The sequence below is a fragment of the Solanum stenotomum genome, chromosome 4, assembly GCF_019186545.1.
Source record: "Solanum stenotomum isolate F172 chromosome 4, ASM1918654v1, whole genome shotgun sequence".
NCBI lineage: Eukaryota > Viridiplantae > Streptophyta > Magnoliopsida > Solanales > Solanaceae > Solanum > Solanum stenotomum.
In genome coordinates, this window is record NC_064285.1 from 65,321,692 (window position 1) to 65,346,942 (window position 25,251).

Sequence of the window (25,251 nt, forward strand, 5' to 3'; positions counted from 1 at the left end):
TAATTATTTTTTCACACACTAATAATTATCTTATAATAGTGACATAACTATATATATAAATATATGTAGAGAAATAATAGAGAAGAAAATGTGTGTTTGTTGTTATTGCTAATCTTCTCTGTATAGTTTTAATTTTATCGAACGTGCACGAAGGGACTTGTGTGTGTTTAAAGATGCGAAATAAAGAAATGATAGTACAACATGTGTGCAATATGACTTTGTATTTGTTGAAGACACATTATTCTATCTATCGAGTAGGGAAGCCAGCGAGATATTTTGTGGATCGTGCTACCCTTTTATTCTATTATTTCTAATGTTTGTAAATAAAATCATGTTATATATTACTATTGATTCATAGTAATAATATATTCAAAGATAAATCTTTTGGGATCTCATAGAATATATTGGGACTACACAATCAACTTTACTATCTAAATCTTCAAGATTATGTCTGTGTTAAACATGTATGTTCGATTTGTTGTGGAGCCAAAATTTTATGTAAAGATATTAAAAGATGTCTCACATTTTTTCTGACTTATTTGTGTATCAATTTTTGGACCAATATTCCATATAATCACATGATATTATATATGTTTATTTTGTTTCTTTCATTCTTCTAGTCTTATTTGGTTGTTGGGCCACTCCTCACAAATCACATTGTTAGACAAGACGTTTAACAGGCTGGATCCATTACGAAACGGTGAGTTTAACTAAATTCAATATTTTCGATAGAAATATTAGTAAACATGTAAAAATTACTAAAGTGTTAACAAAATAATCAAATTTGGAACCTATATTTTCCAATGTACAATGAGCTGGTTGATGCACCAAATCTTAAATATTGAACCTATCAAGTTTGACTTTCGAATAGTCCATGATGCTTTCATTTTTAGATGTTTGGAACCCGTATTTTCAAATGTACGATGAGGTCAACATTTATGTTATGTATCGAAAATACTTTGTTCAGAGAACGCAAGTTTCACCATACGGGATCTGCCTTTGGATCTAGCTACTACGAGTGGTGATTGAATTTATAAGGGATCTTGAACATGATCATTACGTTTTCTCATAAAATATTTCATTTTCTCAAAAGAAATTCTTAAATCGTAATCTCAAAAGGGATATTTAAATCTTAGAATTAACAAGGAAAATCATGTTGATGTTTCCTTCAATTTTCCTACACATTTAATTTCCCTTCTCAGCATGCAATATAGTACTTTTTATTTGCAGATTAATAATTACTAGTATTATTTTCAAATGTAATTTGCTTGATTCTTTAATCAAATCAAAGATTTGTGAAGATTTCATAAGATATTGAATGGATAGTCTTAAAAATTACTTTTTATAAATGAATACTTAGAATTATAGATAGATTCAATAGAATCTAGAACCCTCGAATAAATATCGAATTCAAAACTCTTTTGCACAAAATATAAATAAATATGATGACATGGGTAGATAAGGCTAAAACAAATACAATATACATTCAACAGGTTTAACTAAATTTAGAAAAATTTTATACGGAGTATAAATATGTATGTGTTGACGTTGTTGGATAAGGCCAAGGGCAAATGAAATATATATATAGCAGGTTCAACTGAATTCAGAACTCTTTTACACAAAGTGTATATATGTGTGTGTATATATATATGATGTCGTAGTAAGATATGGCCAAGGAGAAGTACAGTATAATATACATTCAACAGATTCAACTGAACTCAGAAATCTTTCATACGTAGTACAGACATATATATATTGACGTGATTACATTAAATTGGTTCAACCGAATTCAAAATCATTTTACACAAAGTATAAATGTATATGATGATGTGGTCGGATAAGGCCAAGGGCAAATGCAATATATATTCAACATGTTTAATTGAATCCAAAACATTTTTACACAAAGTTTAAATATATATATATATATGTTGATGTTGTTAGATAAGGCCAAGGGTTAATGCAATATACATTCAATAGGTTCAATTGAATCACAATATATATAAGGGCAAATGCAATATATATTCAACAAGTTTAACTTAATTCAAAACACTTTTACACAAAGTTTAAATACATATATTAACGGTGTTAGATAAGGCAAGAGTAAATACAATATACATTCAATAGATTCAATTGAATCACAAACTCTATTACATATATAATGCTAAGGGAAAATGTAATATACATTAATCAAATTCAAATGAATTCAAAAGGTTTTATACAAGGATAAATAAATATATGATGACGTGATTAGATAACATCAAGGGATAAATGCATTATACATACAACAAGTTCAAAAAAAATTTAACACCCAAAAACATATGTTACGTTGACGTGATTTGATAAGATTAAGGGCAAATACAATATTAATTCAACAGGTTCAACTGAATCCAGAACTCTTTTTCCCCCTCTATATATACCTTCATATCACTCTCTCTTTCCTTCACCAAATTATATTCATCCCTACTACTTTTCATACTTCTTTCCTTCAAATTCTTATTTCTTCTTTCCCCATACATATTAAAAAATGTCCAATTTAGGAAAATTAAAACCATGGAATCCTTCAATTCCTCCAGAATTATTTTCCCTTAATATTTCATCTAAACTTAGTACAAATTCAGATGACATTAAAGAATCTTCCAAAGATTTTGGAAAAATTGTTCAAAAAATATTACCAGCTGCTGTTCTTTATCCTTCTTGTGCTAATGACATAATTGACCTCATTCAATTTTCTTATGACCTTTCTGTCCCTTTTCAAGTAGCAGCCAAAGGTCATGGCCACTCCATTAGGGGACAAGCCATGGCACAAAATGGGGTAATTGTGGAAATGAATTCTTTAAATAATAATAATGAGAATTGTGGTGTTAGGGTTTCTTGGGATTCGGATTTAGGGTTTTACGCGGATGTTGGAGGTGAACAATTATGGATCGATGTTCTTTGTAGCACCCTAGAGTATGGCCTAGCACCTGTCTCGTGGACAGATTATTTGTACCTCACCGTTGGTGGTACTCTCTCTAATGCTGGAATTAGTGGCCAAATTTTTCGATATGGTCCTCAAATAAGTAATGTTCATGAGATGGACGTTATTACAGGTAAAATTTATGAAGCGCGTACATTATATTTCTAATATGATAACTTACAACTTAGTGGTATTCTCACTATACAAGTAATTACGTACATAAATACGTTATTTTAAGAAATATTCTTTTTTTCCCAACATTATTGATATTTCATATTATATGTCACCTTATACTAAAATATATATGTCAGAAAAGAAAAACTATACTTATTTTGCTAGTGTATGCATAAACTATACACTAGTTTATATATTAAGTTCCCCAATCATACAATTAATTTGAGGAATAATATTTTTATGTGATAATAATATAATTAAATGATTGTTTATTTAATATTTTATTTTTTGTTGTTTGTTTGATGTTTGGTTTCAGGTAAAGGGGAATTAGTGACTTGCTCCAAAGATAAAAATTCAGAATTATTTTTTGGAGTTTTAGGAGGTTTGGGACAGTTTGGAATAATAATTAGGGCAAAAATTGTCTTAGATAAAGCACCAACAAGAGTAAGTATATATTCTATCAATTTTATTTTATGTAGTGATATTTGACTGAACATAAAACGATCTAATTAGTTAAATCATCAATACACATTAAGGAAAATGAAATGAGCTTTGAACTTCGTCGTTAAAAAGCTTGTAGCTAACAAAATTATTTGATAATCCATTGCTATTAATCAGAAAAATAAATATAATATCTAAATGGTGATAAATAATATCAATCAATCATAAACTTTGCGTTTGTGGATGAAATCCCCCGAGAAGAGTTAAAATGACAATTTCCTCCCCTTAGATGGTACGAAACAAATGATTCGTACTTGAATATATCAATTTTGAGCATAAAGATTCCATTGACATGTAAAATGTATAGCCCTAATTACCCTACTAGCGACGGAACATTTTGTTTAGCTACAAAATTTATCCATACTAATTTTTATTTTTAATTTAATAGTGTGTATCTAAATGTATAATGATTTTGTTTTTATTTTTATTATAGGTGAAATGGGTGAGAATGTTGTATGATGATTTCTCAAAATTCACAAAAGACCAAGAATATCTTATTTCAATTCATCATAATGGATTGGATTATGTTGAAGGCTCTCTAATGATGGAACAAAGCTCTCTAAATAATTGGAGATCTTCATTTTTTTCACCTTCCAATCAAGCCAAAATTGTTTCATTATTATCCCAAAATAAAATTATGTATTGCTTGGAAATGGTGAAGTATTATGATGATCACACTGCTAATACTATTGATGAGGTATGTATCAATGCATATTTCTGTCCTTGATTTACGTGATACACTTTTCTTTTAATCTGCTAGAAAAACATAATTTTACTATAATCTTATTTCAGATTACAAGTTCAAAATTTTTTATTTATTTCTTCAAAGCGCATCATATCACTTAGGACAAAGGGAGTATAGTGTAGTAATGTTACGTTGATTTTGACACTATCAATATAGCATGTTATTTTACTAAGAAAATTCATCATATACCATATATGTATATACGTAAAATAACATAAAGATCAGTTGACCTTATATATACATTATAATTTTTTGACGATACGTTTTGTCCTAATATTTAAACTTTGTATATTATAGGAATTGAAGAAGTTAGTACAAGGATTGAACTATTTGGGTGGATTTATGTTCAAGAAAGATGTCACTTTTGTTGAATTTTTGAATAGAGTAAGAAAAGGGCAAATAGAGTTAGAATTAAAAGGAATGTGGGATGTTCCACATCCATGGCTCAATTTGTTTGTACCTAAGTCCAACATCATGCAATTTAATGCTGCAGTTTTTGAAGACATCATTCTCAGACAAAACAAACAAACAGGACCCATCCTTGTCTACCCAACAAGCAGGAAAAGGTACACCCACCCCCCCCCCACCAACCCCCCTCTTTTAATATATATATATATAAAAAGATAAGATAGTCTGATATATAAATCATTTTGTGTTTACATAGAACATAGAGAAGAGTCACACTTCAAGGAGTGATGTGAGGTGGACAGTCTATTCTAATACTTAACTTTCAAGAGTTGAATCCTATCCAATTCGTTTCGTAGTCGATCGTAGCTTATTGGTCTTGAAGCATAATGCAGACAACTTATTATAATACAAGCACTAATGATAGTTAACTTTCACGGCTCAAACTCATGATCTATAAGTCACTTACCATATGTTATTCTAAAGCTCCCCTTCCAATACTGTTTAGAGATAATAAGTAATATACATATTTAGTTTAATTTATATACACATAATAGTATTATAAAAAAAAAACTATACTACCAAATCATATTTTTTATATTATTATCTTTAAGATTACGTATTTCATTTTTTATGAAGAATTATCAATAGTTATCTTTTGAATGACATGATGATAATATAAAAATTTATTTACGTTGTTGATGCATATAAGTTATAGCTCTTATATAATAATGTCGTATTTACCTATTGTACCATGTTAATGTATTTTCAAGGAGTGGAGTTAGAATTTAGCTTCTGAGTTCGACAGAATTCAATAATCTAATTTGTATATAACTTAAAATGCAGGTGGGATGATAGAATGTCAGCAATAATACCACATGAGGAAATATTTTATATTGTGGGATTTTTACATTCATCTAGTGGAATTAATGAATGCAAGATTTTAGATGATAAAAATAAAGAAATCTTGAATTATTGTGACAAAGTTGGCCTCAATATAAAGCAATATCTTCCACATTATAATACAAAAGAAGATTGGATCAAACATTTTGGCAAAAAATGGCATATATTTCAACAAAGAAAAACTCAATTTGATCCAAAAAAAATTCTATCACCTGGACAAAATATTTTTAATTAGTAGGTTTTTCACCAATAAGTGGTATAGCATATATATATATATATATATATATATATATATAATAATTCAAAATAGTAAAGTTTTTTATTGTTTTAGTTGATATGTATATTATTCTGTTATATATGGACAATAAACCATGTAATGCTTTCTAGTTTTTTATTACTATTTATCATTTGTATTGAAGTTCTTGCTAATTCAGATTCGAGTCATGTAAGGTCCATTTAAGGAAAATAAAAGCTTCTTAGCAGGATTGTTTTCGTACTTAAATTTGAACTCAAGATTTTTAGTTAATGATATTGAAGGACTTTATTCATCCTATCACAATCCTTATTGATAGAATATATTAATCTTTTATGCACGCATACACACAAAAAAAAGAAGATATAAATAATATAAAAGTCTTAAATATTTTTGTGAGCCACATGACTCAAATCACTTGGGAGAAGAAATTGAATTCCATTTCTTTAGTGTGTTCTTCCATATTATCAACAAATATTTTTACAATCTTCATTATATTTTCTTTATAAAAAAACACTATAAATTACAATATTTTATGGATTAATAACATTTAATAAATATTTATTTTTACTGAGTGAGATTATCTTTATTAAAAAAATATGTTTATTCCATTCTTTTACCAAATAATTATGTTACTGGGCCGAGGCCCCTCTGATATGGGCTGATTGTCACTTGCTAATTTTTGGCCCAATTAGATGCTCAAAATACATAAAATATACACATAAGTGTCACATAAGATACTGATTTGTAATTTTGTATATAAATATGACAATTTTCTATAATAACATTTGCTACAAGAAAGTAAAAAAAAAATTGAATATACCCAAATTGCCCCTTGGTCGGCAAGCAACCATGTCGACGAAGAGTTGCTTGTGTAGCCTCTTATATATAGTAGTAAATGATAGATATGTGGTGTGTATATATGTGATACAATTCTTAACTATGTATTATGATAAATAGAAGATAGTGAATGTAAAATCCTTTCTTCGAAAAAGAGTAAAACGTCATAACTCATGAAAAAGATCATTCGTCAATAATAAAAAAGCCATCGTTTTTTAACTCATTAAAAGGTTGATTCTGCTCCTTTCACAATATCATGAGATTCTTGTCCGACTTTCTTAAAGAAAATCACTTCAAAATTCTAGAAGAATTATTATCCATATGCAAATGAGTGGATCAGAGTGTACTTATAATATGAACAACAATTTCTATGTTCATAAAGGCCCATTGGGAAAAGAAAGAAAGTCATAGGATTTAATTGGTCAAAATTCACAGTCTTTTTCTTTAGGATCACACAATTTTGGAAAATAAAAGAAGAAAAATGAGAAACTCCAAGGTCATAAGAAGACTATTATTAGTAAAAAAATATAAAAGTACATAAAATAAAATTTAAATAAAAACTCTTATATTCTCACTTGACTAGAGAATTTCATACTGTTACATTTGTGGACTTTGACCACCACCCTTTAAAAGGCAAAAAAGTGGATTAAGAGTGTTACTCTTTTTCTTTGGAAAAAATCCTTTATTTCCAATATTTACTGATCGATTAATTTATATTTGTATCGTATAAAGCTTATTAAAAAGTAAAATGCTCCTTACAAAAGGTTTGTTTTTCTTAAAATTCAACTTCAAAACTTTTAATTAAGGATAATAAAATCTGACATTCATCCGATGATATTCAAGTTCCTTTGCCTCTCAATTATCTTATATTACTCTCTTCTTTTGGTAGGATCTTTTTTCTTTCCTTTTCATAACACTTTTTGAGCTTAATATTATACTACTCCCTCAGTTTTAAATTTATGTGACATTTTTCATTTTTTGAGAGTCAAACAGTTTAAGTTAGACCGAAAATTTGTGCATGAAGTCTTAAATTTTTTTCAAATGAAATTTATATAAATTCAAAACATGTATAAATTCATCGAATCAATTTATCACTCAATTGCAATCACTCCTGTCATCGATTTTCTACATCCAATACAAAAGGAAACCACCTAACAACATTTTCCAAGTTACTATTCCTACTTTATAGTTATCTTTTGGATGATCTGATAGCGAAAAATATCTTCTACATTGTTAATAATTTGAAGTTAAAAAAATGATTTAAAAAATCACATTTTTTTTAATTAATAGATGTCCAGGCTAACTTCTTGTTTTCCATTACAGGAAACTGGGATTTATGTTTGTATTTCTATATATTTCATTTTTTTCCACCATTCAATACTCCACCGTCTCTATTTACTTATCAAATATTTTTTAATTTGATTTCTCTTTTTACTTGTCATTTTATTATATCCTCAATTTTATTAACATTGAGTTAATGTTTTTAAAAAATGCAGTGAGTAAATATGTTTAAAACTCAATCAATTAATAGGAATAAAATGATAAACTCATTATATCAATTATTGTTTTCTTAACAGGTATGTCAAGTCAAAATTTGACAAGTAAAACTCAATGCATGAAAATGAAACTTAAGCTCTTGATTTTGAAATTGATTCAGACAGCTATTTTTATGGAATTTGAAATTGGAATATCTACTAGCCCTCAAGTATGACCAATTGACCATAGACAATTGTCAGTAAAATTTGAATGACATTTTTTTAGTACGTTCCCAAAAAAAAACAATTTTTTAAAGAATCTACGACCTCCTAGTCATATGACAATAATTTTATCAGTGATCCCAAGGCTTCCCTTCTAAAGTGTACTTTCTAAGTTTCTGTATACATAAAAAAAATCTCGTTTTTCTATCTTATACTTTCTAAGTTTCTGTATACGTCAAAAAAAACGTCTCATTTTCTATCTAAAATCTCGTTTCCAGTCAAACATTGTTATCTAAAATGAAATCGATAGTGAGTTCTAATTTCTAACTACCGAGTCTACTTTATTAGTCAACTCATAGAATCAATTATTTAGTATTTCTAAAGCTCCTAATATATAATTTCCCACTTGTAACTTAACAATTAACTTGAAAAACAAATATGAACAACTTTTTTCCTAAAGATTTCACAAAACAAACAATGTCAATTGATCAAAATTTGCACTCATCTTCTTCATCATCATCAAGTGAATATTCATCACTTTTTCACAATGTTGCAAAAACATGTTATGTTACACAAGAAAATCAAACATTAACACAATTCCCAAAAATAGAAGGCGAGGACGATGTGATAAAACAAGCATATCTTGCTGTCATATCATCGTCCTCGCCTTCTTCATCATCTCGTGGACAAATTCAAGAGAATTTGACACGAGATCATCGATTAGTAACACGAAATACAACTGCATTTACAAGGTTTAGGTCAAACAATTATGCATCAATAGGTGCAACAAGTTCATGTAGACAAAACATGTTGAAAAGGTCCATTACATTTTTCAAGAACTTGTATACGATGAATAGGCAAGAAGGTATTCAAGTGAATCGCACGATGAGTACACAAGTTCATCACATGATCTCAGAGAGAAGAAGGCGCGAAAAGCTTAACGAGAACTTTCAACATCTAAGATCTTTGCTCCCTCCTGAAATTAAGGTATGTTTTTTTTAGTTTCGATCAGTAAAAGGGACGACTCTGTCTCCCTGAAAGAAGAATAACTAGAAGGGAGTGTGTCACATTGGAAGTCATGTCCACTAACAACCACCACAAGGATAGTCTGTTTTTTAGTAGACTCAGTTATGAATATCCATCGAGAAATGAATGTTGTCATCTAAAAGCTTATGTTTTTTTAATTTAATTGTATTTTCAATACATTTTATTACGTGCGAACTTGAATCTTAAAAAAGCCTAGCACATGAAAAGTATGAAAATTGAACTCATGGCCTTTATATGTTCTAATACCATATTAAATATGTTACTGGTCATTTCATCTAAAAAGGTTTAGTTATTAATTAGAAAGAACACGTGTTTATTTACTTTAGCCATATCTTTAACACACCACTCACATGCGAACATGATTCTTGAAAAAAAAAACAAGCACGTGAAAATTCTAAGAATTGAACTTATGACCTTTGTCTGCCCTAATATTATATTGAATTGTATGTAACTAGTCTAAAAGCTTAAGTTATTACCGAGAATGCATGTTTATTTACTTAATTATATCTTCGAACATTTCAGAAGGACAAAGCATCAGTTCTTGCTAGTACAACAGAGTACTTAAGTTCATTGAAAGATCAAGTGGAGAAACTACGTAAAAGGAACGAAATTTTAGAAGCAACACTTTTGAGTAAGAAAGAAGTTTCTCAATTTCAACAAAATGGAAGTGGAAGAGTAGATGTTTACATAACAAATATAGAAGAAAGAATTGTGGATTTGCAAGTTATAGCCAAGGGAAAATGCAACACATTGAATTTGGTTATTTGTTTAATGGAATTCTTGAAAATGGCTAGTTATGTAAACTTAATGGCTATTGATGCAAACACAACAATGGTTCAATCATGTCCACTTACTCAAATAACCTTAAGACTGAGAATCGAGGTAATTTCTCTTTCCCACTCGGTGTCTGATATCTGTATTGGTGATTAAATTCGAATTTGCGCCAAAAAATCTCACTTGGACTAATTAAAGATGACTTTATACACATGACTCAAAATCGAGACCTTTGATTAACTTACCACACCACAACTCTTTTTTTCTTCTTCTCTAACTATAGTTGATTTAAGTAGATTTACTAAACTAAAATTCATTTTAATTACTAAGTGTATTCACAACTTTCTAAATTTCGAAAAAATATGATTTATGTTATAGTATTAGCATTGTTGGTGCACAAAACTTAAATCTCCTCAGTCAAATTAGAGTACCATTTTTATTAAGTTAATTACCAATTTTTACTTATAGTAGAGATTAATTATATGTAGTTACCTTATAAATTATATTCTTTAATTGTATTAATATTTTTTATATTATCACTGCACAAAATTTAAACTTAATCTTCACAAAGTAGCCAGTAGGAACTTTCTTTTTTCACTTCATATCAAGTTTTTCTCAATTTTTTCATTATTTTTGGTTTTATTTATTTTATTTATTTATTTTTGTGGCTTTCTCTTTTGCTATAGGGAGATGAATGGGATGAGTCTACTTTCCTGGAAGCAACAAAAAAGGTTGTTGGGGACATGAAATAATTTATTGGTTGTTGGGGACATGACATAATTTATTGGTTATTTTCATTAAAAAAATAAAAAATCATAACCATTGTTCACTAACCAGAGACGAGTTTAGGATTTATCGTCACTGAGTTCATAACGAATATATAATTCAAGGATTTATTGTCAGTTAGTTCATAATGAATATATAATTCGAACTGAAAGCGATGTGTTTAGTTGAAATCCCGAAAAGGAAAAAATGATTGTACAATAGAAAGTTCATATATGGTGAAATGAAAAAATATTCATGTGTTGCCAATCTTGACTAAAAAATTGCAAACGTGTGGATCAAAATAACTCATTCAATATATTGCATAGCCTAAAGTCAAGATCTAATTAATTTATTATACTTTTGATCTTTATTCTTTTAAAATCTTAAACCACCTAATCTACCTTAACTTAGATTTTCCATGTTTAGTTTATTGTTAACATCAAATCATATTAATTATAATTAACTAATAATTTTAGGTCAAAATATCTATAATTTATTAACCATTGTTAGGTACACAAGTAAAAAAACCTTGTAGGATTAGCTCACCAAAACCTAATATAAGAATGTCTCGTACACATCACGAAACAAAAATTCAAGATTATCTCAATTTTTAAATTTTTCAATATACAATTAGCGGACTCTGTTTGACCCCAAATTGCCAAATAAAAGAATATGTCATTCATTATGAAACTAACCAAAAAAGAAAGTGTAGTATTGAAAATTAGACAAAATATATAATATTTGAACTTATGTACACGATATAATTTTATTAATCATAGTGACTAGGTGGATCATTCCGAGGACAAAAAGCCTCGAGAAATAAGAAATAACAGCAACAAAGGAGAAAATCACAAGAAAAGTAAAACTCAACATACCCAATGTAATCTCGTGGGATCGGAATCTGAGAAGGATAGTGTGTAGAGTCAACCTTACTCATAACTTACGAAGGTAAAGAAGTTGTTTTCAATACGACTCAAGAAGCATAGGACAAACTCCACATACCCCATTGAATCTCACAAATGGGATCGAGATCTGAAAAGGATAGTGTGTAAAGTCAACCTTACTCCATACCTACCTTATGTAAAGAAGTCATTTTCAATACAACTTACGAAGCATAGGACAAACTCCGCATACCCAATGTAATCTCACAACTGGGAACGAGATCTAAAACGGATAGTGTTTACAGTCAACCTTACTCATACCTTACCAAGGTAGAGAAGTTGTTTCCGATATGGCTCAAGAAGCATAGGATAGTAGTCTAGAACAAAAGTATACTTTGGGACCCAAGGAAGGATAAAATAAAGGCATAAACATCTTGTAACTAAAGCTATACTTGAGATTTGTGAATCTCCAACCAATTCAATAAGAATACAGCAAGTCTCATCACACATCCAAATCCTATCTACTACTACTACTACACCAGGAATATAAAAGGGCAAACTGAAAAAGGCAAAGAATGTAAACCAGAAAACATATATAATGCAAAATGACTAAAAAGACTGTTCTAGCATACTCGACGAACAACAGGCAAACAAAATTGTAGGATCTCTTCTCTGTCATCCATATTTTCAAGATAAATATCATGAAGCCAGCTCCAACGAATGACTACTGTTGCTTGCACTCCGGTGGCCTCTCACCAGCCGGACCAACTGCTGCATGTGCCCTACCAATCCTCTGTGACATGAATATAAGCAAATCAGTATGTCTATTATTACGAAAGAGAAAGCATATGAAAGAACTTCCATTGAAGAAACATGAGTACCGTGATTCATACCTTGCGAGCAGCAGATGATGACTGTAGTGACATTTGAAACAAGGGGGAAAACATAGCATTCATGACCATCACCAAATAAGTATTTAGACACTAAGCAAGGAAGTAAGTACCTTTTTCTTGGTACTGCTATCATCTTCATCCTCATCATCTTCCTCATCATCCTCATCGTCCTCTTCATCATCCACTTCGTCATCATCTTCATCATCCTCATCATCCTCATCTTCCTCATCTTCCAAGTCAGCAAAATCATCTTCAGCAGCTTCCCCAGTGAACCAAGAAACCGCATGAGGAATAATCTTATCTCGGATAGTTGATCTGCATAGACAATCAGGATATGAATCTCAGCAACTAAATGGGAAGTTTGAAATTGAGCAAGTACAGATATCATCAGCATCATCTTACTTCAGTAATTTTTTTAGTATAATCATCCTGAGTAATTTATATTCTGAATGGTACAATATTCACATTAAATGGTATTATCATGGTCATACCAATTGATATTTTCATGTCAACTTACCCAATATCATAGTCTTGTTCCATCAAACCTTGAAGTTCTTCAGCCTGTCCAAGAAGTAGAGAGAAAATGTCAATTCAAATTGAACCTCCTCAAAAGAAAATAAAACAGTGACAGCATCATCGTCAATAACCTTGAGAAAATTAACACAGAAGAAAATGAAATACTTACACCATCTTCATCGATATCCACATCGTCCTCTGGAACTTGAGGTGGACTAAAGAAGTTGAAGAAACTTTCGCATTGTTCTGTTTTCATAATAGGCTTGGCATTCTTTGAGCCCTTCTTTGGCTTCTTCTTTAGAATCTTTTGTGTCAAACATTTTCCTGGATACCATTCTATCTCGGTCCTACAGATTGTCAGCAATGAGAAGTCAAGGAGAAAACAGACTAATATATTAAATCAAAAAACTTGGCAGCATATTAATATGTCACATACCCTATGGCCTTCTCTAGAATTGGTTCATCTTCATCAATCATGTTATATGTTTTAGTCAGCACAGTATTCTTGAAGTACGGATTGGCATCAAAGAAAAATTCAAGCTTAAATCCCTTAGGATTATCAATCCTTGTCCACTTTATATCCTTGAGAAATTTGAGTGCGCCTTCATCTCGCTCTGTAATCTGTACATACAGAATTGGATCAGATTACGGTAGTGCACTAGCAGGAACTTGCAGGATACAAGAAAATTAAACTAACATAGAGCATGTGATGATTAACAACTAACCTCCTCAGCTAGCACTTCATTATTCTTCATTGCAGTCAACCAGAAATCTGGGACTCCTTTCCCTATCAACAGCCAATGTCAAGAATACTGATCACAAATAAGAAATCATAAACCCTAACTTGACACTCCCTTTTGAAACTTATGGTTCGAAACAAATTGTAGATATTTGTGTGGCTACAAATCATTTCATCAAGAATAAAAGGGGAATTTCAAAGTTAATTTTTCTCTAATTATGGAAAGATGACATTCTTCTTTGGACAGACTAAACAGGAAAGAAGGCCATATAAATTAGGACAAAGGTGAGTATTTAACAAACCCTCTGCATCTTTATCCTCTTCCTGGTCCACTGCTGCTGCCTCTGTCACTGCGCCATCAACTTCAACAACTCCGTTCACAATATCAAATCTCTGCAGATATTCAGATTTTGCTAACATTACTTCTGAGATAATATAATCAATGGATGCAAGGTATAAAGGCAAATGAAGCGGCATCACAGACCTTAGTATATAGAGGCTGATACAACTTTTGGTATTTGGCTTCAAGTGCAGCTCTCTCTTCAAAAAATTTTGCCTCCAAATCATCATGCTGAGACTGAATTAAGATAAAAGAGAAATAGAATTCAACATCCAAGGTTGCAAGGCTAAACAATCAGATCAAACAGCAAGAAACCTGAGATAGAAAGACAGGCAACTACCCAGATATATAAAATTAACTCAAAAGAAGTTTAACAAGTGTGGCAACTAATGCACATAGTATTTTGCAAATCAAGGAGATAATTTCCTAAATAACTCACAAATGATGTGACTACCCATCAATATATACTACGAATCTGGAAGATACTTACGGGTTGTTTGGTTCGGGGACTAAATTATCACAGGATTATAATCCTTGGACAAATTTATTAATCCCAACTTAGACGATATATGGTGGGATATCCAAGATTAAATTTGGGATAAAATTTATACTGTGTTATCAATGTTTGGTTGACAAGTATAAATTTCACATGGGATAAATCTATCACAAGCTTAATCCTGGGATATCCCACCTAATCCCGCATACCAAACGACCCCTTAAGATGGCAAAATAATATCTCCCCGTCACGTTAAGAAGCGAAATTTATGTTTCACTCCACAACTCAAAGAACAAAGGAATATGTTAATATAACAGAACAAGAAAAAAATGAAAGATCGAAGAACAGAAATCATGAGAAAATCCAAGATCTTTCATGTTCTATCAGCTTAATAGAAAGGTAGTTTGACTTGGTACTATTTTATTGGTGCTAATTCAAATAAAAGAAATAGTCAGCCTGTTTCATGAGCTACATACACAACCCCTGAATGTCAAACAGTATATGGTAAAATTCTTACTAACATCTCTCCCGTAAAAAAAGGTTCTTGAACAAGGGCCATCACGAGTTCATACTATCATTTCTGTGTTCACTGTATCCTTGAATTATTTCTAATCAGATGCCACCAAGCAACTAAAATACTCTCACCAACTTCCCAAATGTCGCAATCATTTTTACAAGTTGTTTGGATGTAGATGAATCATGAATCCAAAGTTAATAGTAAAAGAGAACTTAGAAACAACAAATGTAAGAAATGCCTCATATCCAAAGCCAGTTGAAGTGAGAATATAAATCATCTATATCTATTCAATTTGGGTTCATTTCATTCAAATACTCCATTTGTAACTTCTAAGACAAACAAAGGATTCTATAGACTTAGGGAATCTTTGAAGTTAATTTGTATCCTACAAGAACATAATGTAAGTGTACAAAACAAAAACTAAACCATAATCCAATTACATGGCATACAAATATTAGAGATGATTAGCCAAAAGACAACAACAATAACATATGCAGTGTATTCTCACAGGTAGAGCTTACGTGGACCTTACACCTACCTAGTGGAGATAGAGAGATTGTTTTCAAAAGACCCTCGGCTCAAATAACACATAGCAAGGCAGTTTGAAAAAGACAAGGCAGAAGTAAAACAACATAGCAAATAAGATATAGCAAATAAATCAGCCAAAAGACACCAATGATACATATTCAAGTAACAGTAGTGTATAGGCTAAACATGCCTGAATCTCTCTCAGAACTTCAACACGCTTTCTGACATTGGGTGAGAGATTTTCAAGCAAGTTTGTGTGCTTCCCAGTAAGGTCTTGAAGTTTGTTCTGCAAAACATCAACAAAATCACTACTTAAATGAAACAAAACAACCACACAAACATGTAATAAGGAAGGAAGGAAGGAAACAAACTCACTTTGAGAACATTAACAAGGTCTGCTCTATCCCCAGCATTCAGAGCTACAAAATTAAATTCAATTAGAAAAACTCTAATGAATACAACATCAACATACAAGTGTAATCCCCACAAGTGAGGTTAGGAAAGGGTTGCTTGTACACAGCTTTACCCCTACCTTGTGAAGGTAGAGAGATTGTTTCCACTACACCCTTGGCTCAAGTAACACATATCGACAATCAAGTATGTAAAAGCAAATACTAAAACATACAATGGAGGAGAGTACCAAAGCAGACAACAAGTAATATGATAATTGAAGCAAAGAAAACTAAGAAACAACAGTGAAACTAAAATCAAAGAATAAGCTAGTATGAGAGTAATAATAACAGTATCTAATAAAAACTCAAACGAATAACACCAAAAAAAGAAACCAACAAAAGATCAAACAACTAAAAAGACTAAAACCCCATCAAAAGTTTCTGCTTTTAAGGAACCAAACTTCACAAGATAACACAGAAGTAACTAAAAGAATTAGTCTTTTTAGATACAGTTCAACACCTTGTGCATTAGAGGTCATTTGGTAGCTAGTTACAATTATGCAGATACTAATAACTCCATCTTCTACCCCATATACAATAATACACCAATTCCCTTCTAACATAAACATATATTAGTTACATAGATTTCTAAATTCCAAGCCAAAACTTCATAGGAGTATTAATTTTGGACATGAATAACTTACTTCCTAACTAGCTACGAAACATTCTCTAAGATGCTTGTTTACTAACTACCAAAAGATACATCTTTTAAGGAAACACCCAACTTTTCAATAATAAAACACACATAAAAGTAACTAATAAAGTGGTTGGTGGGTAGGGTTTAACTCTTACCCACATCAAAAGTTCACTTTTTTAACACAAACCCAGAAATTTTTACTTGCAGATATACATATATAACAGTAAAAACCCATCAAAAATCTCAACTTTTAGAGAAACCCAGAAAATTAAAATTGCAAAAACACATAAAACTGAAGAAATCAAAAGCAGCAAAATCTACTGGATAGGAGTTTACCAGTGCTGAGATCGGCAACATTGAAGTTATCTTTAGGGTTGCTCATTATACCAAGAGAAAATTGGAGGATGAAAATGCCCTAAAAAAAAACCTAAAACAGAGGATGAACAATAAGGGAAGAGAGAGAGAGAGATTGGGTGTATTTAAGCTCTCAAAATTCCCCCCTTTTCACTTTCTCTCTCTAAAAAAAGAGAAAACCTAGCAGCAGCTGTATCTGACTGTCAGCAAGACCGTGTTTGGATTCAAAGTTAACTTATGCAGGTTGTAAGTGGGCCGGGGTACATAGCGTTTGATACATTCCACATAGCGGGATACATAGCGTTGTGCACGGGATACATGCGGAATACACAGGTAAATAAGGGATTTTTGAAATTTTTGAAATAAGTAAAGATAAATGGATATTAAGGTAAGTAAAGGAGTGTAATTAAGTAATTTGTCCTTTTTGAAATGCGTGTAAAAAATTAAGTTGGTGTTTGATCATGTTTCATAGTAAAATTTGAAAAAAAAATATTTCCTCCATCTCAATTTAGGTGGCACTTTTTGAATTTCAAGATTCAAACAAGTCTAACTTTGACAGCAAACTTTTATGTATCTTTTGATTTTTTTGAGTTGTCAATTATTGTGACTTATAGTATTTTTTACGTAGTTTACAAATATATAAATTTTATTTCGAAAAAATTGAAGATTCCACGCACAAATTTTCAGTTTAACTTAAAATGTTTGACTCTTAGAAAACGGAAAGTGCCACATAAATTGGGACAGAGGGACTAGCTTTTATTTTCAACATGAAAAATGGAATTGTGTTTGATCATCAATATAAATTAGGGTTGTTTTTGAATTTTTATGAGTAATTTAAAGTGAAACAAGTGAAAAATACACTTTTGTTATTTTTCAAATCCTGAAAATTTATGGTTAAATATGTTTTTCAAAGTAAAAAAAAAATTATGATCAAATTCCCGCTAAATTAATTAATTTAAAGTAAGTATTTTGTCATACGTAACTAGATGGGAAGATATATGTTTAAAGCATCTTTGTTAGATTTACTTACACTTTTATTTTTATGAAAACTTCATTAACTGAGTTCAAAATGAATATAAATATTCAAGTTGAAAGGAAATGAATATTCAAACTTTAGAATCGAATTATTTTACAAAATAAGTACTTGAATATTAATCAAGTTTCATGATAGTTTTTCTTTCTAGATATTTAAATTATTAATTATAGTGATTTATAGTATTAATCATATAATGTCAACTATGTAAATTTTATTTTCATAAAGGTTGAAGATTTAAGTCCCAATTTGTACCAAGTACCAATTATTATTAGTTTGACTCGTACTCCCCGAATCAAGCCAAATAAATATAAAAAGGAGTACTTTAGTTTTTAATTAATTATCATATCAGATTCTTTTTTTTTCTTAGGAATTTGTCAATCTATAATAAACTCACTTTTCACTAATTAAGTACCTAGTTTCTTGCAAATGTAGCCTATTGGGCTCTCTCCAAAATGAAAAGAACACTTATCTTTCATACTGCAACGGTTTATGCAGACCTTACCTTATAGGCAGAGACGTTGTTTTCGATAAACGAATCGTTTATATATATATCATCATCATCATCAAAAACACAACTCAAATAATGAAAAGAATACTCAACTTTCTGCGAAGATTTATGCAGACCTTACCCCTACCTCTATAGATCAGGTAGGGAGGTTATTTTCGATAGACTAATTTTTCTAACCGCAAATATGGAAAGAGGTGGGAAAAATTCGGAAAAAGATTTTTAAAACCAGGAAAAATTGGGATAGCTCAACACAAATTTATATACAACAGAAGTAAACTCACTGTGAATGAAAGAGTAATAAAAACAATTAAAACTCTCTGGTTCAAGCCTCACACCATGCAAAGCGAAGCCTGAGAAGGGTAGAGGAGCGGACCCATTATCCCCCGAGTTTAGAAAGTTGTGATTGGTCCAAAGGGCGGGTCACAGACGGATTTCTCGGTCATAAAAAAAAAACAATTAAAACTCTCTGAAAACCAATCTCTCTTGTTAGTCAATCCATTTTCCTTCTTTGAACAACACTGCTAGTATCATTTCTTTGGATGAATTGAGTGAAATAGTGCCTCGATTTCTTCCTTGGCTCGTTCGAATATATTTGGACCTTTAACGTCACTTAATGGTGTTTTATCATCAATGTCATCACTCCTTCCGTGAGTTTCTTTGTGATGACGATGAGGAGATTTTTGTGTTCCTGTTGATTCCTCAACCTTCTCGTTCTGATTAGTAGGCACCTTTGCTTTGTTCTCTGCGTAAACAGAAGCATAGTATGATCAGACGATGAATATGTACTTGAACTTCTAGCGGAAAGTGTGATGTGAAAGATGAACATTGTGTAGAGCATGCATAGAGAATAAAGAAAACAAGAGTTCTGGGCCTGGTTCGATAACTATAGTTATTATCAGATACTTAAAAGGAGCAGCCTGGTACACTAAGCTCCCGCTATGTGCAGGGTCCGGGGAAGAGTCAGACCATAAGGGTCTATTGTATGCAACATTACATTGCATTTCTATAAGAGACTATTTCACACCTCGAACTTGTGACAACAACTTTACCAGTTACGTCAAGGTAAAGTTCTTTCAATTCTTGAAATTGTTTCTCGGAAGCAAAATCTAAAGGCTCCATATGGCTATATGTGAGCTATTTTATGCCCAAAAAGTGGTTGTCATTAGAAGATGTTCTAGTCGAAAGGGGAAGCAAGTCTGGTTTTTGTCTCGTCCTTAACTACAAATTCCCGATACTCCTTGTTTGTATCAAGCCCCAGGCATCAGGTTACCTTTTGCTCTGTTGCTAGTTATGATGATAAGGTTATGCAATCACTTAGCCATATACAAAGGGAAAGCTGTTGGTACAGAGACACGTTAGCTATGGATATCAACTAGGCTATAAGGAACGGAGACCTTCTTCACCAATCCCATCGCTCAACCACGGAGAATAAATAATCGGTGTAGTGTTTCCTTTGACTATGGACATTCACCTACATAATTGTGTCCCCGTGTTCATAACCACCATTATAACTTTTTCCCACAAGATGACTTATTTACGCCTTCAGATTAAAGCCAAAACTTAATCTTCGATGAATTTTATGGTCTAGATCAGAAAAGTCACAAACTTTCGATCAGATTGTACATAGTTTAGATAAGCATTTGATTCAGATTCAAATCATATACCACTAATTGAATACTTCTGAGACATCAAATGTTATCAGTTTAAAGGCTCTCACCGAGAACGGGTTGAGCAGATAATGTCTAAGGACACAAGAGGGTAGAGTCACTCTATTTGGACTTCGAAACTTTATCCAACAAAACTAACTAAAGATTGCATAACCTCACCGTGTAATTAGCCGAGGTGAGTGCAAGCTGGCCCGATCACCACGGTTATATAAAAAAATTCAAAGGAAAGTTCTACATTGGAGGGTCAGCACTTATAGTTCGGAATTCAAGGATAACTGTACTCTTAATATGAAGTTGTTTCGAAATTAAGCTATTTCTCTGCTCAACAGTAGATCGTTCTCCCTCGTTTCTATAACATAAGGTCAACGAACACCAGAAGTTAGACAAACTATTCTACAGAACATTTTCCACCAAGGCAGATGATGCCTAAATGGAAATTTGACTTTTGCAGAACTTATCTCTCCATGTCGATGGTGCTAGTGTTCCTGGCCAGTCTGCTATGCTATGTCCCCATTTTCATGGGATGTACATAGACGTACAAATACTCCTACTGATGTGCTTGACTTGTTATTTTTCCGACATAAATAGAAACGAAAGAAAATTTGCAAACTTTTCAGTTTTCATCTAATTCACTAAAATGGAGTAATAGGAAAAGTATAATCATTTTGAAGAAAGGCTGTAAAAGCAAGGTACAAAAACACACACAAGTCACAACTTAACTGTCTAACGTGGCAGAGTCGCATGACACTGTTTATTGATCACTTGTTAAATGATTATAATCACGAACCTTGGAAGTTAGAACAATTCGTTAAAGATAAATCATAGAGTTCAAACCTGAAAGAAAATCTGGATTATGTTTCAACTCAGCCGTTATACCATTAGTCCTGCAGATCATCAACAAAGTAATGCAAATTTAACTGCATAATAACATCCTCAGAAACACTTGTTCTCTATCATTTATTAAAAAAACTGTTCTTGAAACCTGTTGTTGCCATCTGAAGGTGAAGAATGACTATTATCTTCTTTTTTCGGATGAATTGCCTGAACAAGAGCCTCGATTTCCTCCTTGGCTCTCTCAAACACATTGGGTGCTTTCACATCAGTAATTGGTGTGTTCTCATCAATATCCTTACGCAACCCGTGAGTTTCCTTGTGATGGTGATGTGAGTGTCTTCCACCATGCAACACTGCCTCAAACTCTTCTTTAACTCTCTCAAACACATTAGGTGCTTTTACATCTTTATCTGCCAATTTTAGAGTATCATAATCAGTCGATTATCCAACGTCAATCTTAGACCCCAACCACCTATACCAAACTGCCAAATGAATCAAATTGTGAAAGAATTTGAGCATTTAGCGCAAAATCTCAAGACAATCAGTCAAGTGGTCAAGATGGGATTCATTTGGATAGTGAAAAAATCTAAGCATTCAACCCAAAAAGTTATGACAGTGGATAGAACGATTCGATTTATAAATCCCTGTGTTGGATATTATGAACCCAACATCACTCAAATCATGTCTAAACGCCTACTTAAAGTCCTGAATACGCCTCTTTTGGCTAGAAATGTTGAAACTCATAACAAGCAATTGATATGGTTTGTACTAGCATGTTTCTTTCCTATTAAAGGGAAAGGGCAGCCCAGTGCACTAAACTACACTCCTGCTACCGGGGAAGGCCCTAACCACAAGAGTCTATTGTATGTCGTCTTATCCTGCATTTCTGCAAGAGGCATTCTTTTCGGTTAAAAATGGTTGAAAACCATAATGCCCTTAAAGATAAATACACTAAGCTAGAGTTTAGCTTAGTAGATTTTAGATCAGATTTTGAAAATTTATCTTTAAATATCTGTCTGGCCATGAAATTTGATCACATTTTGAAATTTTATCCAAAAACCGCCTCAGACAAGTTTTTGGGAGAAATTTTACTTCCAATCACAAAACTTCAAATAAAATGCCTATCCAAACACAACTTCAAGTTCCAAAAATCACAGCTTCAAAAACTCGAATTTTCAAGTTTCAGCTTCAAAATCTACAGCTAAACAAGAGCTAAAAATGTGTTCATTATTGCAAAATATTCAATCCTAAACTGATTCAAATACGAATTAACTTAGTCTCAGGGATTAAACACAAAAGATTAGTAAACAAAAACTAAAAAGACTCAAACTTTTAGCTGAACTTAACCTAATTAATACAACTCCAAATCACTGAAGATACAAAAAATAATTAATCGCCTGAAATAATAAAAGGATTATAATTAAAGTATAATCGAGGTACACGCAAACTGACTCAAAACATCACAATCATTAAAAAAAAAAAATACTCAACTGGGACTCCTAAAATTAACTGAAATCAAACTCTAATAAGTTGTTCTCTAATAAAAAAATCAAAATTGGAATTATTAAATGTTTTACCTGATGATGAAATCGAATTTGGTTTTGATTTTGATTTTAATTTTTCTTCGGACATTATTTTTGAGAATTTTTTTTTTCTGGAACTGGTGGAAAAATTGGAGACTACTCGTTGATCAACTATAGAATATTTTTATTACCAAAAATAAAAAGACAAAAATGGTCTCTTATGTTTTAGGTTAAAAATAGTCCCTTATAAATGTTTTGAGCAATTTTGGTCCTTTAATTATGTTAAAATTACTAATATATTTTTGTCTAAAATTTTGATAAACTTTGTCTGTTAGATCATTTTCTTTTTGAGCAGAGGATCTATCAGAAACAATATTTCTATCTTACACAATGTAGGGGTAATATTTGCATACACCACTATTCTGAAGTGCTCTATTAATCTACTAATAAGTCGTTTCATGGCAGTTTCGTCTATCGTTTTATTGTGAAAAGATTAGATTGGTTTGTTCTACCATAAGTACCTCCATATTCCGCTGAGTAGGATTCAATAATGGGTTTGAGTAAGCGATTGTAAAACTTCCTTTTATCGATCTTGATTCGCATATAAATTCTGAAACTATGGACCTAGCTGAACCGTTGAGCCTCAAAGTCTCACGGTATCATAGAATTAGGTAGCATATGAATAGGCACATTCTCTTCAGACTCTACTTGTTGAATCGCATTATATAGGCTGTTGTTATTCTGTTTGTTAGATTAGATGAAAACTATGGGGAAAAAAGAATTTTTAACAAACGCACTTAAAAAAATCTCAACAAATTCTAAAAACTGAACATTAAAAATAGTAAAAACGGAAAAAATTGTACTTTCAAATATGAGTTGTTGCTAAATTTTTGACGAAGATAAAAATATTACAACAACTTTTTATAAATTTAAAAGATTAAAATTGCTCAAAATATAATTAAAAGATTATTTTGAACTTAACTTATTTATAAAGGACCATTTTGTCATTTTCTCTAATTTAAGGTACGAATTTTTAAAATGAGAAGTAGATTTGTCTCTGATGCAAATCCAACGTGGAGAGAATAAAGGAATCAAACAGAAAATCTGTGCCTTTTTTTATTTAAATAGTCCCTTTCAGTATGCATTTATTAATTTTGGTTCTTTAATTTATCAAAAATTGACACTTTTAGTCTCCATCGAAATTAACTACGATATCGATTTTTAGGAATACCTATAAAAAACAATCGAAAATCGAAGGTTGGTATAGGAAAGATTGGTATCCCATTCGAAGATCGAATTTCCGTTTTTATCGTGATAAGTTAGACCATGTGTGATTGTTAGTTCAAGAATTTTATTTATTTATTTATATTTATAATCTTCAACCTCATATTTTTCGCACAAATAATTAATCATATTCGGTTAGTTTCTTAAAAAAAATATGCAGAATAGTGAATGTTGATGTCGGTCGATGTTGATGATCGATTTTCGCCCTTTTTCAATAGTGTACCCAATGAAATTAATTCAGACATGTGCAAACTGATCCAAACACCGTAGTTATTTAAAAATTTCTTTATTTTAATACTACTTTTAAAATGTATTTGGGGTTCCAAACAAATTTGGAGTAGCTAAATAGTTCTTTTTTGCTTCTCACGGTGTGCGGTATTCATATTGGATCTTGACTTAATTTGAATTCGCGTTGAAAAGTAAAACATTTTCTAACAAAGACAATTCCGTATCCAAGAGCGCAATAGTGTTGTTTGGTACCTAAAATCATCATGGTTTTGCTTGTAGTTTAAGGCATATTTGGGCTTGGGCCATACACCATACTGCATTTGGTCTTTGTACTATAATTGGACACAGGGGCGGGCCTACCTTGTTGCAAGTGGGTTCATATACATTGTATATACATATATATTCAATCTGTTTTTTGAAACAAAATACTATATATAATTAATTTGACCCCACTTAAATCAATTGTAACATGTAGCCCAGCGGCAAAGTGGTTACAATTTGACTGATGCATCGCAGATACGAATCCCACCCACAATATTTAATATTGCTTCATTTTTTTTTATATATGTTGAACCCACTTGGTAAAATTTCTGTGTCCGCCACTGATTGGACATATCCACCCACGTTACTACAACTTAATTAGAACTAGGATGTGACCAAAAGTGTTCATAACTCAAAACATATAGCAAAAAATTTTACTATATAGTTTGCAATTAGAAAATTAGGATTTCAAATGCTCATGGCAAAAATGTTTTACT

The 25,251-nt window shown here is 31.4% G+C and overlaps 4 protein-coding genes across 7 annotated transcripts; 2 read left to right on the top strand and 2 right to left on the bottom strand.

Annotated features, from left to right (window-relative positions):
• Nucleotides 1–2,524: 2,524 nt before the first annotated feature.
• LOC125862964 (cytokinin dehydrogenase 3) lies at nucleotides 2,525–5,923 on the top strand. The gene is made up of 5 exons (XM_049543095.1): nucleotides 2,525–3,089; nucleotides 3,447–3,574; nucleotides 4,065–4,328; nucleotides 4,674–4,942; nucleotides 5,628–5,923. The coding sequence occupies exons 1-5, from the start codon at nucleotides 2,525–2,527 to the stop codon at nucleotides 5,917–5,919; spliced, it is 1,518 nt and encodes a 505-aa protein (XP_049399052.1). The 3' UTR covers nucleotides 5,920–5,923.
• Nucleotides 5,924–8,951: 3,028 nt separating this feature from the next.
• LOC125862958 (putative transcription factor bHLH041) lies at nucleotides 8,952–11,056 on the top strand. The gene is made up of 3 exons (XM_049543087.1): nucleotides 8,952–9,461; nucleotides 10,044–10,403; nucleotides 10,982–11,056. The coding sequence occupies exons 1-3, from the start codon at nucleotides 8,952–8,954 to the stop codon at nucleotides 11,045–11,047; spliced, it is 936 nt and encodes a 311-aa protein (XP_049399044.1). The 3' UTR covers nucleotides 11,048–11,056.
• Nucleotides 11,057–12,363: 1,307 nt separating this feature from the next.
• On the bottom strand, nucleotides 12,364–17,615 carry LOC125862955 (nucleosome assembly protein 1;2). Of its 4 annotated transcripts, XM_049543083.1 has the most exons (13): nucleotides 17,396–17,615; nucleotides 16,346–16,389; nucleotides 16,161–16,256; nucleotides 14,574–14,666; nucleotides 14,392–14,482; nucleotides 14,076–14,137; nucleotides 13,787–13,971; nucleotides 13,520–13,697; nucleotides 13,352–13,395; nucleotides 13,033–13,149; nucleotides 12,945–12,987; nucleotides 12,835–12,855; nucleotides 12,364–12,734 (listed from the first exon to the last, which is right to left on the bottom strand). In XM_049543083.1, exons 1-13 carry the CDS (start codon nucleotides 17,439–17,441, stop codon nucleotides 12,666–12,668), a joined length of 1,089 nt encoding a protein of 362 aa, XP_049399040.1. In that variant the 5' UTR covers nucleotides 17,442–17,615; the 3' UTR covers nucleotides 12,364–12,665. The 4 variants fall into 4 exon arrangements, with proteins under 4 accessions (XP_049399040.1, XP_049399041.1, XP_049399038.1 ...); XM_049543084.1 differs by lacking the exon at nucleotides 12,835–12,855; XM_049543081.1 differs by having other exon boundaries at nucleotides 12,945–13,149.
• Nucleotides 17,616–19,411: 1,796 nt separating this feature from the next.
• LOC125862959 (uncharacterized) lies at nucleotides 19,412–23,144 on the bottom strand. The gene is made up of 4 exons (XM_049543088.1): nucleotides 23,036–23,144; nucleotides 21,607–21,868; nucleotides 21,459–21,508; nucleotides 19,412–19,699 (listed from the first exon to the last, which is right to left on the bottom strand). Exons 1-4 carry the CDS (start codon nucleotides 23,088–23,090, stop codon nucleotides 19,485–19,487), a joined length of 582 nt encoding a protein of 193 aa, XP_049399045.1. The 5' UTR covers nucleotides 23,091–23,144; the 3' UTR covers nucleotides 19,412–19,484.
• Nucleotides 23,145–25,251: the final 2,107 nt, after the last annotated feature.